Source organism: Lissotriton vulgaris, chromosome 10 (genome assembly GCF_964263255.1).
Source record: "Lissotriton vulgaris chromosome 10, aLisVul1.2, whole genome shotgun sequence".
Lineage (NCBI taxonomy): Eukaryota > Metazoa > Chordata > Amphibia > Caudata > Salamandridae > Lissotriton > Lissotriton vulgaris.
Window position 1 is genome coordinate 362,712,822 of NC_141698.1, and position 16,155 is coordinate 362,728,976.

General features: G+C 47.9%; 1 protein-coding gene across 4 annotated transcripts in view; it reads left to right on the top strand.

The window, feature by feature from the left end:
• The window catches only part of RHBDF1 (rhomboid 5 homolog 1), a 448,564-nt gene that overhangs the window by 283,193 nt on the left and 149,216 nt on the right, over window positions 1-16,155 (top strand). For all 4 annotated transcript variants that reach the window (XM_086941148.1, XM_086941149.1, XM_086941151.1 and 1 more), the window contains 2 exons: window positions 709-831; window positions 7,106-7,266. In XM_086941148.1, coding sequence (XP_086797274.1) covers window positions 709-831; window positions 7,106-7,266 — 284 coding nt within the window. The remainder of the gene's footprint in view (window positions 1-708; window positions 832-7,105; window positions 7,267-16,155) is intronic.

Consider the following 16,155-nt stretch of genomic DNA (forward strand, 5'->3'; position numbering starts at 1 on the left):
CTAGGTAAAACCTAAAAGCATCTCTCCTCCTTCCGTACCACTGCTTATACACGAGGGATACAACTGGTACCACTGTGGCAGACCATGAAGACCGATTTCAAGCTGGATGAACGAGATATCAGCATGGCAGTAGCACTACCCCAAACTGGTATCCACCACTGCCTTTCGTTCTGCCCACCATGACCCAGCTGCTTTTTAACCCCTTCGATGCTGATTACGAGCTCAGCTCGTCATCAGCCACGGGGGGCGTGTGCGGCTGACGAGCTGAGCTCGTCATCTAACGCGGCTTTTACAAAAAAGCCGCGTAGCGCAAAAATAACCGCCGCAGCGATGCGGTTAAACTGGGTGGAAAAACCACTGGATCCTTTGGCAGGGCAATAATGAGGTAATAAAGAGAGGAGCTGGTACCCCCTCCCCCGTCTCTGGCTCTACTGTTGTGCTAAAAGGATATGGTGCACCTTTTACAATAATAAGAATACACACTTTTTTAATAAGCCCTATCCCCATCAGTAACGTTGTATGTTTGCTTTCTAGGTTTGTTTTGGTGTGATTTGCTTCATAGATTGTGAAGCATTTCAAAAACATATGTAGGAGATTGTATTCATATTTATGAAAATGTACAATCGCCTCAGATTTGATGTCTCAACTTAGACCACTATTTTTAGATGTACTTTGCTGAATCCTTTATTTGCCCCATTTTATTTTCAGGGTCGTCCTTTAAAGGAAGGTACTCTGAGAAGGGCGCAGCGACGGAGTTTTACACCAGCCAGTTTCATGGAGGAAGATACCGTTGATTTCCAGGATGAGCTAGACACCTCATTTTTCGCAAGGGTGAGAAATTAAAAAAATAGGAGAACCACCATCTGCTTTTGACCTGCACGCCTTCTAACACGTCAGTGCATTAGTGCCTGCTTAGCATTGCACATATCTTAAGGATCCCGATGTGTTTGGCCAAATGTTAAACAAGTGAAATTCCCACTGTATTTTTGCAAAATAACTTTGCTGCTCCTATCTCTGCATCGCTACCACATGCTTATCATGCACACATGATGTAGTATCCACTATAGAGCTGTAGAGTCTTTTAATGTATACTTAATGAGTGGGTAAGACAAATCAATAGATTAACACATCCATTGCAGAAAACCTGGAATAATGTTTTAGTTGCTATTGTAAATCCTTGCTGCCTCTGTTCCTTCTCGCACAAACCTAGCTACAAGAGCTGAGTAGCGCCATAGTAGTGGTAATGCTTGTGGGTTAGAGGATGTAGGGGAACAAATGAGAGAACATGTTGAAAGGCAGAATATAGGGAGGAGGACTGTTCTCACAAGGAGACACAGGGACCCTGCTTAGTTATGCTAATTGGTAGGGTCTGAGGAGAATGTTGTTAAGAGCCACATTAGAAATCATTCTCAATGGGATGGAGTTTAATCTCATTTGTGAATTTCAAAGGAAAAGTGACAAATCTGAAAGGAGGAGGATTATTGTTCTGTGGCCTCAGAGCACGATTTGAGAAAGTTTGGTTTTGTGTTTTTTTTTACCTTCTTGCATTTTTAAATAGTCAAGTGATACCTTGGATTCCTGAGTTACATTCCATACAAGAGATGGCCACTTTCTCTTCAAAGTTTTCTGCTAAGACTGCTCCACAGCTTCGTATGTCTTGATAGTGTATGGATTTGCAAGGGTAGCTCTACTAGGTAAATCTAAACAGGAGTGATGTGATCAAAATCCCATTTTCCCTTCAGAATGCAAGTTTGTGCATGTAGGATATTGTCCAAGGGTTCTCGGTAGTTTGAAATATGGAGGGCACTCGTGTCCTCTATGTGTGAGAGAAAAGGGTTGGAGAGATGGGTATGACGTCTGATATTTATATTAAGAGATTTAGCATGTGAATCCTCCCAGGTTGATATATGAGAATCATGACTGAATGTGTCAGTAAATGCACCAAAAAGGATGCAAGGCCAAAAGTCTTAAGTGACAAAAAACACACAACCGTGGCCTGTCTGCTGTGACATATGACTTTTGGTCTTGCATCGTTTTTTTGGCTTTCTTGAGTTTGTGTAGGAAGGGAAGGCGAATGGCCTATAAATAGATTTTTAGCTCCTCTCACTCCTCTTTTATTTTACCTTGACAGTGGTCTGTGTTGTTGGAGTCATCAGCATAGCAATTTATCTTGAGTCCCTGACTGGTCAGGAAGCACCACATGGGGTCTGAGTGGAGGTCTTTGTCAAGAGCACGAGGCTGTCAAGTAAATGGAGGTACTATGCTCTAGAAATTCCCATTTGGAAGTATTTGGTTCCTGTGCCTACTGACAGTAAAATCCGTATTTGTAAAGAGCAAACTACTCACCCTTATGGGTCTCAAGGCGCTGGGGGCCGTTCTGAAAATTAAGTAAGCTATTTCCCAGAGTCACACGGTGCTGAGCTGAGCTGCTCCCGGAGCTGGGGATCGAACCATGACTGGGTGCTATGTAATAACTAAGCAATCATATTCTCATATGAAAGCAGCACTCTAATGATGGGAATCAGATAAAGGGTTCCATTGCACTAGAGAAGCACTCTTCTGAAAGATGTCTAGGAAAGTATATAATTGGATATATCACTTTACTGCAGGGAGACTCAGTTGAAGGGGCCATGCTTCCAGAAATAGATGACTAGTTTAGCAAACACTAACTAACCTTGAGTATGCATATGCAGAAAAAATACAACTTTGGAAACAATTACAATCTGGAATTGTACTACAAGTTAGGATGCACAGAGAAGAGGTTATACAGAGCGTCCTGAAACTGCCAGAGGTTGATTAGCCACTGCCCTCCAGCTGCAGAAGAATCTAAAAAGAATGGTGGAAGGGGGCGGAAGTGGCAGAGCAACAGTCTAGTCTCCTCACCTATGAAGGACGGCTCTGTTTGCTGTGAGTTCCTCTCAGTTTCTCTGCAGGATTCTGTCTCTGGTTTTCAAGAATAAACCTGAAGAATTTAACTTATGATGCCTTGTATCCCTTGAAAGTGAATCAAAACGTATGACTTTGTGTTGGTAAAATGAACAGCCACAGGCGAAGTGTCTCCCAGGCGCAGGCTAAAAGCTAGGTCTAACCAGCTCGGCCTTTCATCCTTATGCAGTAAAATGGGTACAACAAAAATGGGTGAAAACCACGTCCATTACACAGCTAACAAAAAAACAGTATTCTCTAAGGGTTACCATGCTTGGTTGAGTCAGTGCTTTTTCCCCTTTTATCTGGTGTGCCTCGCGAGACAGGCCATTCTGCTACTCTGGCATTTTGTGGGCGGTCTGCAGGGCAGTGTACTGCATTCAGAGCCTGGTGGACTGCTGCGACTCAATCTATCTCCTGTTGTGCCCCTCTGTTGAGCCCTCCTGCTGCTGGTGGATATTTTGTACAAAACACCCGGGCTGATTTTGAATTCCCATCCAGCCTCATTGACATGGAGTTACCTAAAGTCAGTTGGGCTACTTTCACGTTCCTTTTCCTCTCCTGCAGATTCGGGCACTTCCGACGGACAAACAGGCTTTGAAATGTTACTTTCACTAAGGAAATCAGATATGTGGCAAGGTGGAGTAAATGATCAGCCTGCGAGAAGCACCCTTTCTACGTCTTTGCTTTTTGTCTAAAATCTGGCGCTGAAGTGAGCAGGCGATTCTGCTCTGCCAAATTTCCCTTAAAGAGGAGTTTTGGTCAAATCCCTGCATAGGTAAATTGGTACCAAAGGAGAATTCTCTCCTGCGCACACCAGAAGTTATATCAGAAGTTATATCCCATACTTTCTCTTGGCTTGGGACTTCTCTGCGCTTCTCACCAAGGTCCCAGGTTTTACATCTTTTGATAAAAAAAGACTGTGAAACCAAATCGAAGTGTTATTCATCTTTTCGGCCACAAATCATTTTTTCCCCATCTGAAGTGTTCTCCATGTTGCATCCATCTTCTGGTCTTCGGGGTAGAGCATTCCTGCCACCTGCAACTTGCAATGATTGCATAAAATGGTTCCTCCATGAAAACCAAATAAAGTATTCAGGGTTTATATTGGCCTTCTCCACATGCAGTTTACAGGTGGCACTAGTCTCTGTTTTGGTATAGTGTGTTACTAGGCCAAGTAGCTTCACACCTGTGATCCATAGTCTTTGCAATGTAATACCAGTAATTGGCGGAGTGCTTTTCAGAAAAGGGATGGATGAAAGTGTGTGGCATTTGTTATTGTTCACAATGGCTGTTTTTCTCACAATTCCACTAATTAGGCCAAGCCTTCTAAACAATGCATACGCAGACTGTTTTGAGGCATATTGTGAGCTTATCAAGAACATACAGGGGATTGAGGCCACCCATTGCTTACCATTTGTTGGCTTTCCTGGCACTCTTATTTGCTTGCTTCTTTTGCCATGTCTTGTGCATCTTGTGTCTGTCCTGCCCATGGAGCATTTCCAATTTACTTGTATCATTCTGGAGCTCTCTTTTAGGGACCTACTTTTTTCTTTTGTCTTAAGCACTCCATGAGAGTGCATGTGTTTTCTAGCTGTCTCCCAAGTGTACTCTTCTCTTCCTATCCCAGTGCTCAGTGTTGGTCTCTCCCACTGTGTACTTCTCCCATGCCTACTTCATATTGCTCTCTCGCTTCTTGTTTCTCCTCCCCATCGAGTCTCCATGTTGCTTCCCCCACCTGTGCCTTGCTTCTAACTCGCCCGTTTCTGCTCCCTCGCCTATTGCTTCTCCTCCCCTCTACCATACATGTTTCCCCTCTGTCCCACTCACGTTGCTTACCCCATACCCTCTGCTTTGTTGCTCCCCATATCCAGCCTGATCCTTTGTGTTGCTTGCTTCCCAACTCCGGCCCTCCCCTGTATGATGCGCCCGCCTACAAAGGAAAGTGGCTCTAATGTCATATCACTTTTTTTTTTGTAAGGTTATTCATTTTAGCCTAGGCGAGACATATTGGCTGTGCTTTTAGGTTTGTAATATACTTACTTACTTACTTATAGGAGGCTGAGTTTCAACCAGTCCTCTTCATCCATTAATCTGTTATTGTGTCGCATTTTTCTGCCACCCACTGCAGCATATGGCATGGGCAGCCCTCATCAGCCATTGGCAAACTTCATTGACAGTGACAGGCTTATGCTGTTTCACAAGGAGCACATCCACACACTAATTAGTTCCTTTAATTGCCGGAAAGGATTGTAAAAAAAATATTTATTCAATTTCTTTTTTGGGGGGGTTTCTTTTTTTTTACATTTACAAGAACCTGGACGTTTCCCCAGCAATAGCAATACAACTTTGCTAAAAAAAACATGACAAAACAATCCCCGACAAAGTCAAAAGGCTGCTGGCTAATGAGAGACCAAGTGACTTTACCAATGACTGCTTCCGATTGGATGTTGTCTGTCGTCTGACACATTGAAAACATGTGCAATCTTCTTTTGATTGCTGGGGATTCTTACACCTTAATTAACCTATTGCTCCATTTTCTTTAATAGATTTTGTGAAAAGTGCTGAAACGTGGGTGCCTGAACTTTGTAACGTGGTTATTGTTTTAACCACTAGTTAAAACAATCATTCATATTGTCAACATATTTAACACCAAACGTATGTTCCACACATCTGTACATCCACCTGTGTGTGCTTGTCTGTGATTGTGTCCCTGCATGTGTGGCCTCTCTGTATGTTTGTGTGCCTTTGTGTTGTGCCCTGTGCGCATGCCAATATGCCTATTAGTCTAGGTGCTTAGCTGTGGTGCCTTGTAACGTATAGTAGGGGCGGGCACTTACAAAGTCTTACACAAAAGCACACACACATGCTCTCACCCATCCACATGCACACTCACACCCATCAATATACTAGCATGCACACATACACTCACCATTCACAAACACATACACATGCTCACACCCATTCACTGCACGCATATACACATACATCCAGACACACACACATGCATCCAGCATTCAATAAGGACTTACCTGCCATGGTTGTGACATCGGGTGGTGGGAGGAAGAAGCAGAAGCCTTAGTGGTTCCTTCAGACTCCAGGGAAGAAAGGGAATGCCGGAAGATCTAGCCTCCTCCTCTCAATGACTGACCTTGTCATGGGTCAACCAATGAGAAGAAGGCCTTCCCTACCTCATCACTGAGTTTGATGGGATCAGTGAGAGTTGGTTACCCCACCCCATTCTGTGACAGGGCGTCACTGATTGACACTCGGCTGGGGGCATTTCATAGCTTAAAACTGAAGCTCCCAAGTCTGAGTCTATATTAGAACATTGGAATGTTGGGAGCTCCATTGCAGACAATGGAGTGCTCCCTGCTTCTACGGGCCGATAAAGGCCCTCAGAGCAACATTCAAATGTTCTACAAAGGCTTCTCGAAGCTCGAGGGGATTTTATATCCCCTCGAGCTTCGAGAACCCTTTGTTTAATTTGTTTGAACATTCTGCCCTCTAGTTGCAGAATGTTCTAATAGCCTTATAGCCCTTCGTAGCAGGGCTATACTGGCTATTAAAGTCCCGCTGTCTCGTTAAAGTCCCTCGCTTTCGGCTCGGGCCTTTAACGATTCAGCGTGCCTTTAATACCCGGCGGGCTATAAGGCTATAGTGATGCGCCCACTCGTAGTAAAGGGAGGACCTCAAGGGGCTTTGCAGAGCGAATGGGGCTGCCCCCAGGCCCATTGAAATCTTCAGCCCAGCAAAGTTTGGGTCAGACAGACAGGCGCTTGCGCATTTAGCACATGACCTTTCTCAGCCTGAGAGGCACTCTTTTAGCTTTGCAAAAGGGTCGGGCGACCCTCTCCTTCTTTAATGGCTGGTGCTAGGGGGCATGAATCTATGTTGCTGTGCAAGGTGTCTGTTGATCTGTGCACGGATGTCTGTAGGCATGTTGCTTCTTCTTCAGTTATGTGTTCCTCTGTACTGTGTTTCTTGTCTGCTTTCATTACACAAAAGGCTGCCCTTTTGGCTTTGACAGATCCATTTCTTCAAGTGACTGTTAGTTTTATTTGCTGGTAGAACGTATTCCAGGTCTCAAAAAAACTTCACTTTCTGGGTAATTTCTTTACAGCCCAGTGCACAAGGTCGAATCCTTTGTTGCTCAGCGTCTCTTTCTGTATCTCACTAGGAAGGCGTCTTACACGAGGAGCTGTCGACTTACCCAGACGAGGTGTTTGAATCTCCGTCTGAGGCCGCCATCAAGGAATCCGAGTCAACAATAAAGGATCAGATTGAACTGACTGGAAGTGCCTTGGAAAAAAGTGAACTTGAAAAAAGTCACTTAATGCTGTAAGTGTGTTTACAGTGGTGGTATGCCACAATATGTACCTTTTGCATTAAGTTTGTTTAAATACCATCGGGCATATCAGCAACAACGGGCGATAATTATCGCTAAGTGCACTTAGCGCTAGGATAATAATCGCCGGCTATCGCTAGATTACATTGCTAAGTCAGATTGAAAGTAGGCATACAGGAACCTGCGTGAAGCGTGGTTAGCGCTTCTTTATTAATCGCTAAGCAGGTTAGCGATTTCCTTGTTAATTGGAGAAATGTCGTTTAGCAACATTCTCCATGTAAGTTTGGCATGGTTCGCCCACTTTGCATCTCATTAGATTTGCACAGCTGGGCTTTGGGGAAAAGGGCGCTAAGGCAGAAGGATTCACGCGATAGCGTGACCTTGCTGATAATGCAATATAATTATCTCCGCTTTTCGCCCAAAAACGGACGCTAAAGCAGCGATAATTACATAGCGGCCCCTTGATGATATCCCCCCGCATTCTCCCCAATCACTTGTACGAGCACCGTGTAAGTACGCATTTACTTTTTAAATGGAAGTGGGGAGAATAACGTCGAAGAAAGGTGTTCTTCTGCAGTAAGGATCTTTAATTCAGTCTCTTGCTTGCATTGTCTGACACCCTGTGGCTGAAAGTGGAATGGCTGTTTTAAGAATAAAAGAAGGCCCTTTTAATTCTCGTGTTCTCCCAAAAACTCTTGTGAGTTTACTTCATTTTGTGATCTAGTTATTGAGCAGTTTGGGTCACATGTGATTTAAGTGAATAAAAGTAAGAGAAGTTTGAAATGTCATTAGTAAAGGTCCACGGAAAACTTGAAAGCATTAGGATGAGTGTAAAAGGAAGCGGACCAAGAGTGTAAGTGTCGGTGGACAATAACGGGTGAAGTAGAGAGGATGGACATTTTATTATTTTACGCAAACATATACACAGACATGTCCACATGTATGTGTTTTGTGAAATTATCAAACTATGCGAAACTGTCAAGTTTCTCCCTTTGCAAAACTTCGCCTGCAGGTGAAATTTCCCTTATAAATATTTGCATTAGAATTCTCTTGCAAAAAATTGTGTTCGCATGTCAGTCCCTGGCATAGATGATTACATCAGTGCAGGAATTGGGCTTGGCTAGGGGTGGGCGGAATTTTCACAGTCGCGCTACGCAAAGCTCTGCGAAACGGTGAAAAATCTCCGCGAGCACGCTAAGAGTTCCGCGAACAGGCGAAATTGCTTGTTCGCCCGTTTGCAATGCTTTTTGCCTGTTCCCAAACGCTGTTTGCGTGCTCAGGGGGAATTATCTCACAAACACGCATTTTGAAAGCGCGAACACGCAAAAAATTCTGCAAAGCCGCAGATCGCCGAATATATGGCAATTCTGTGTTCTCAGCGCAATGCGAAATTACCCAAATTCCGCAAGCGGATCGGAAATTAGCGCCCAGGACTACTAAACACAGACATCTCCGCACCTATTCCAACCCACTGAATCAACAGGTTAGCTCCTTAAGACTGGTACTAAGTAATTTGTTGTGCGGGAGGGGTGTGATGAAGAGAAGGGAAGGCAGGGGGCTGATAGGGTGTTAAAAATTACGCTTGAGGCATGTTAAATAAGCATTGGCAAAGCCAAGAGGTGTAGTGTTTGGGAACAGCTGACTTTGCCATTGCATTTTAGGGATACTGTCAGCATCTTTAAAATCACAATGGTTTTTGGCAATTTCTTTAAGCATCAGGAAAAAGGTGCAATGACAGCCCCTATTGGGGGTTTCCCTGTGTTCGAGGCATGTGGGCTGCTGAATTCATATCTGTGCATAGATCGCCGCCTAGTGTTGGGTCTGGATGATTGCACATTGTTGTCCTGGAAGAGCCTTCGAAGTATCACGAGATAGGTGGCTCCTCCCCTGGACTACAGTGCGCATGGGCATCGCCTCCATCCCCAGATTGTTTTTTTCCGCCATTGGGTTCGGATGTGCTTCGGTTCCCTCTGTCGGGACCGATAGTTGTTTAAGTTTCTATTTGAGACCAAAAGGTCTTTAGGCTGGGCGTCGGTATTGTTTCGTTCGGGTTCTCTTCCTTCTCAGCTCCGAACGCTTCCTGCCACTCCGCGTGCTGTCGGCGCGGACGGGCCTACTCGACGCTCCAATTTTCTGAACATGGAACGGACTCCGTTCAAAAGGTGCCCGGTGTGCACCTCCAAGTATTCACACCTCGACGTGCACCCTGTGTGCAACAAGTGTTTATCACCGGACCATGACGAGGCCAGGTGTATGGCCTGTTCAAAGTTCCGGTGCAAGAAGACCCTGAAGCATCGGCGGGCCGCTCGACTCCAGGCCCAGATGTCGGCACCCCCGGCGCCCCCGCCGGACAACATCTTTGAAGAATTTGAAGGAGACGACAACGTCTTTCAGGTTTCGGACTCTAGCCTCGCGTCGGAGGGAGATGACTACGACGCGGGAGATGAGGACTTTGATGAAGCCGGCGACGAGGTATGGGACGACGATGGGGCCATTGCCACCGTGGGGGATAGCTCGGAGGAAGAGCACCCCCAAACTGACTCAGGGGTCGATCCCCAACATACGGCCCAGGTCGAGGGATCGCCTTCGGGCCTTACCCAAGACCTTGCTATTAGTCCAGCAGCCCCGCCTCTCGGCCCGGCCACGGACATTTCAGATGCGCCACTCCCGTTGAAGAAAACGAAAGTGAAGCCATCGGGATCCACACCGTCGGTTTCGAAACCGAAAGTGAAAGCTCCGCTGGTGGGACAGAAGGCTCTAGAGGCGTCAACATCTAAGAAAATCAAAATGGCCGACTTGAAGAGCCACGCCAAGATGGCCGACCCCAAAGCCTCGGGGTCGACGCCAAAGGCAAAGGCGTCCGACGCGGCTGCGTCGGCGCCGAAGATGGTCGAGGTCGATGACCCGAAAAAGGCTCCGAAGAAGCGTCAAGCCGATTCCAAAGCTCCGGTTGCGCCGGCTCCGACCGTCGGGGCAAAGGATGGCACGGTGTCGGCTCCGAAGACTCTGCCTCCAGCGGACCCAGCTCCCGACTCGGGGAAATCATTTGAGACGGTCCAGCCCTCTCCAACCTTGACGAAGAAAGTCGCGGAGTCCCTGCAACGGATTCGGAAGGGCGCTGTGGTTCCCGAACCAGAGGGCGTGAAGCCGAAGACCGCATCGAAGCCGGCGAAGGTGCAAACGCCTATCCGCTACACCCTGCCGCCAAAGTCGACGCCGAAAGCCTTCGCTCCGAAGCAGGGGGCAGACGTGCCCTCGAAGGGGGTGTCGACGTCCAAAGCGTCATTGATGGTGTCGAAGCTTCGACTCCAGCCACTCGCGGAGGAAGAGCGCCGAGAGGTCATCATCTACGCCAATACTGGGAAATTGTCCCTCCTCAAACGGAAAATCACCACGGAGCCGGTGTTGGAACATTTTCGGGTTCCTCTTAAAAACAAGAAGGACTCGACGGGCGCCTCGGCCCCTGTGGAGCCTTCGTCTCCCAAACACGTAGAACGTTCTCCAACGCGTTCCAACGCGGGGGAGGGTGACGAGGAGGAGGAGGTCGAGTACAACTATCCGGCGTACTCGGATCCGGAGGAGGAACATGAGCCTTGGTCGGCCGGAGCCGACCCAGACGACCCACAATCGGGTCAGGAACCGCAGCTCTTTGCGGCAAAGACCTCACCGACGGAGGACTCTGCAGCCTTCAACGCCTTGATTGAGAGGGCTGCAGCTAACCATGATGTCGAGCTCCACTCAGATCCTGTGGATGTGGATTTTTTGTTTGACACTTTCTCTGTGGCCGAGAAGTCACTCAAGACATTGCCAATGCTCAAAGGAGTGCTAAAGCACGCGCCGGAGGTCTTCAAGGAGCCCACTCGGGCGCGTGTCATCAATCCTCGAATTGACAAAAAGTATAAGGCAGCGCCCTCGGATCCAACATACATCTAGGGACACTTGCCACTGGACTCTTTGGTTGTATCCAACCCTCGGAAGAGGGCAAATTCACAGACCACTGGTGACGCTCCTCCCCCAGACAAAGTCGAAAATATTTGAGGCCTCAGGGAAAAGGATTGCTGCGCAGGCAGCTAACATTTGGCGCATTTCGAACACCCAGGCCCTACTTGCACGCTACGATAGGGCTCACTATGACACCCTAGAAACACTGTTGCAGCACTTACCTGACCAGTACAAGGAGGCTGGGGAGATGTTAATTCAGGAGCGCAAGCTAATCACTAACGCTTCCATCAAATGTGCGCTAGATGTGGCTGATACTGCCTCCAGGGCAATCAACACCAGTGTCTTGCTAAGAAGACATGCATGGCTTCGGATATCAGGCTTTAAACCAGATATACAAACAACCATACTGAACCAAACAGTTAATCCTGACCACCTGTTTGGCCCTGAGGTGGATGCGACGCTTGAAAAGATGAAAAAAGACACAGATACTGCCAAGTCTATGGGGGCCCTCCAATCTCAGCAGTTTCGGGGTGGTTCCTTTCGCCGCTCCAATACCAGAGGCACCTCAAGGGGTCAGGCATCGCAATCCACACAGTACTATAAGGGCAATACCCAGACCTCATACACCAACAAGGGTAGAGGTGGCTACAGAGGCAACAACGTCAAGGGCAGGGGACGTGGAAACAATAGCTCCAGGTCCACCACCGCCAACAAGCAGTGACGTCTTGTCACTGCCCCCCGACCACACAACACCGGTCGGGGGGAGACTCCAGCAGTTCCTGCCCGCGTGGAAATCCATCACCACGGACAGGTGGGTCAGGTCTCTTATCCAGTACGGTTACTGTCTGGAACTTACTTCCACTCCACCGAACATACCTCCAAGAAGCCGTCCTATGTCCGGCGAGCACTTGCACTTGTTGCAGCAGGAGGTCACAGTCATGCTGCAAAAAGGGGCAATAGAGCTCGTTCCACTGCAAGAAAGGGGAACAGGGGTTTACTCCCTGTATTTTCTAATCCCCAAAAAGGACGGATCCCTCAGGCCCATCCTGGACCTCAGGCCCCTCAACTGGTATATTCTCTCGGAGCACTTCCATATGCTCACGTTACAGCAGGTACTCCCTCTGCTTCAACAGGGGGACTTCCTGGCTACGTTGGATCTGAAAGATGCATACTTTCATATCCCCCTGCATCCTTCCCACAGGAAGTATCTCAGATTCACAATCCTAGACCAGCACTACCAGTTCAGGGTTCTGCCGTTCGGGGTCACCACAGCGCCAAGAGTCTTTACAAAGTGCCTGGCGACTGGCGGCGCATCTACGACGCCAGAACGTCCACGTCTATCCTTATCTGGACGACTGGCTCATTCAGGCAAAGACAGAACAACAGTGCGCCGACCACGTGTCCCGCACAATTCATCTCCTGCACGATCTGGGATTCTCGCTGAACTATCCAAAATCCCATCTCCAACCCGCCCATGTACGGCAGTATCTGGGCGCGACAATAAACACACTGGCAGCCACTGCGCAGCCAAACTCAGTGAGAATCGCCAGTATCCAAACGCTGATCCAACGATTCAGACCTCAGCACTCGCTTCCAGCGAAGGTGTTCATGCAGTTGATAGGCATGATGGCCTCCTGCATCTCCATCGTCCCGCACGCGAGATTACATATGCGTCCGCTTCAGGAGTGCCTGGCACGTCAGTGGACTCAGGCTCATGGGCAACTGACAGACCTAGTGTTGGTGAGCGGTCGGGCGTTCAACTCTCTGCATTGGTGGAACCAACAAAACCTTTGCAAGGGCCGACCGTTCCAGGAGCCTGTGCCACAGATTATCCTGACAACGGACGCTTCTCTCCAGGGATGGGGAGCGCATGTACTCCATTACACGGTGCAGGGACTATGGACACTACAGCAGAGGAAGATGCACATCAACGTTCTGGAACTGATGGCAATCTTCATGGCCTTAAAGGCATTCAAAGTACATCTGTGCAACAAGGTCGTGTTGATCCGGACGGACAACATGACGGCCATGTACTACATTCAGAAGCAGGGAGGAACACACTCTCCGCAGCTGTCTCATCTGGCTCAGAGCATGTGGAAGTGGGCCATTCAGAGGAGCATCTTCCTCATGGCGGAGCATCTCCCGGGCAAAGACAACCAGATGGCGGACCTGCTCAGCAGGCACAGCCACCAAATGCACGAGTGGGAGATACATCCATCAGTACTCCAACCGTACTTCCAAAGGTGGGGTCATCCAGAGATAGACCTGTTCGCCACAAAGGAGAACGCAAAATGCCAAAGCTTCGCCGCCAGGTTCCCACACCCGCAATCGCAGGGCAATGCGATGTGGATGAACTGGTCAGGCAGATTTGCGTACGCTTTTCCCCCAGCACCTCTGATACCGCTGGTGGCACGCAAACTCAGGCAGCACTCGATGACTCTCATCCTGGTTGCTCCAATGTGGGCTCGCCAACCATGGTACACCACATTTCTGGAACTCTCCGTGGTACCGCATCAAAGGCTTCATCTCACCCCCAGCCTTCTGACGCAGAGCCATGGCGACATTCAGCACCCAGATCCGCAACAGCTCAACCTGGCGATCTGGCTCCTGAAGTCCTAGAGTTTGGCTACCTCAATCTTCCCCCCGATTGCATGGACATCATTCGGGAGGCAAGGAAGCCCACTACTCGAGCTTGTTACGCGGCCAAATGGAAGCGGTTTGTCATGTACTGTGTAAACCACGATATTGACCCACTGGACGCTTCCATTCAGAACATTATTTGCTACCTGTTCCACCTGTACCAATGCAATTTGGCGTACTCTTCCATCCGCATTCATTTGTCTGCGATGGCAGCATACCTTCAGAATAGGCAACACCTATCACTTTTTAAGGTCCCTGCTATCAAGGCTTTTCTGGAAGGACTCAAGAGAGTCATTCCACCACGGACACCACCAGCTCCAGAATGGAACCTCAATGTGGTTCTTACAAGGCTGATGGGTCCTCCCTTTGAGCCACTGCACTCTTGTGAGCTTCAGTTTCTGACTTGGAAGGTTGCTTTCTTAGTAGCAATTACATCGCTACGGAGGGTTAGCGAGTTGCAGGCGCTCACCATCCAAGAACCTTTCTTCCAAGTACACGCTAACAGGGTGGTGCTCCGCACTAACCCTAAATTCTTACCCAAGGTTGTATCTCAATTCCACATGAACCAGACAATTGAGTTGCCAGTCTTTTTTCAAAACCCAGAGTCACTGGCGGAGCGAATGCTCCACACCCTTGATGTCAAAAGAGCCTTGATGTACTACGTTGACAGGACTAAAGATTTTCGTAAGACCAAGCAACTCTTTGTTGCATTTGCCTCACACCACAAGGGAAACGCTATCTCCAAAGCTGGGATCGCGAGGTGGATCGTGAAATGCATTCAGATCTGTTACGCTAAAGCTAAACGCACTCTCACAATTCCACCAAGAGCCCACTCCACCAGGAAGATGGGGGCCTCTATGGCTTTCCTAGGTAATATTCCCTTAGAAGATATTTGTAGAGCAGCCACATGGTCTACCACACATACTTTCACTAAACATTACTGTGTAGACGTGCACTCTAAACAGCAGGCAGCTGTTGGTCAGGCTGTTCTCAAAACACTGTTTCAAACTGCTGCAGCTGGCACGGGCGGCCGCCGCTAATGGAGGGACTGCTATGTATTCTATGCACAGATATGAATTCAGCAGCCCACATGCCTCGAACTGCAAATGCTACTTACCAGTATGCATCTGTTCTTGGCATGTAGGGCTGCTGACATTCATATCGCCCGCCCTCCTCCCGGGCGCCTGTAGCAGCTGCAGTATTCCTTTACATATGCATTTTCATGCTCTTAGCATGGGCATCACTCACATACTTCACTCCATCTCTGCCAATGGCTAAAAACAATCTGGGGATGGAGGCGATGCCCATGCGCACTGTAGTCCAGGGGAGGAGCCACCTATCTCGTGATACTTCGAAGACTCTTCCAGGACAACAATGTGCAATCATCCGGACCCAGCACTAGGCGGCGATCTATGCACAGATATGAATGTCAGCAGCCCTACATGCCCAGAACAGATGCATACTGGTAAGTAGCATTTGCATTCCTAGGCATGCATGTGTGTCATCATACATCATGCATGCACTTACAGAATAAAAAAGTGACTTTTTCTTTTATTTCTGATTGACTGATTTAAGATGCCGGGCACCACTTAGATCAGCCAATAAAAAAATACATTTAAAGTGTGTGAAAGTCCTTTTGTGGAAGTCCGGCAGCAATTTTCTGTAAAGACACACATGGTTGGTCCCTTGTTATGATTACAACTTGAGCAATAAACAGTGAAATGTAATGCTACCTATACCAATGTCTATGGTTCTAATGAATTAAAATATTTGATATTCTAAATACGTGCAAATGCCTGGCTTTAGATCATGAATTAAACAGATATGAGCAGAGCTCGAGTAGAGGGTACACGCAGGTACACAGTGTCCCTCCACTCTTTTCACAGGGTGGACGCCGTCCCCCCCCGCCAAGAAGTTGGGCCCCACAGAAATAAGCCTGTGTAATTTTCAGACAGCGGGACGCGTTCAGCACGTGACGTCATGAGGTCATTTGCATATTGTCAGTCCCCCCACTTCTTTTGTACACGACTTGTGCCCTTGATATGAGACATTTGATGTTTTTTTGAGTGCACAGCCAAAGAGACTGCACGTGCAGCAGAGCAAAAAAGTGGTGAGTAACGGGGGTCCTTCTGCTATATCTTTGGAAGTAAAAGCTAGTGTTGTCAGTAATCAGTTTCCACTTAATTACCTATCATTCTGTCACCAAAGAAGATTAAGTGATCACGGAAAGGAACATGCAAACAATAATATTGCTCTGCTGTGGGCGGGGGGGGGCGTACAATGGGTGGGAGAGTTCTACA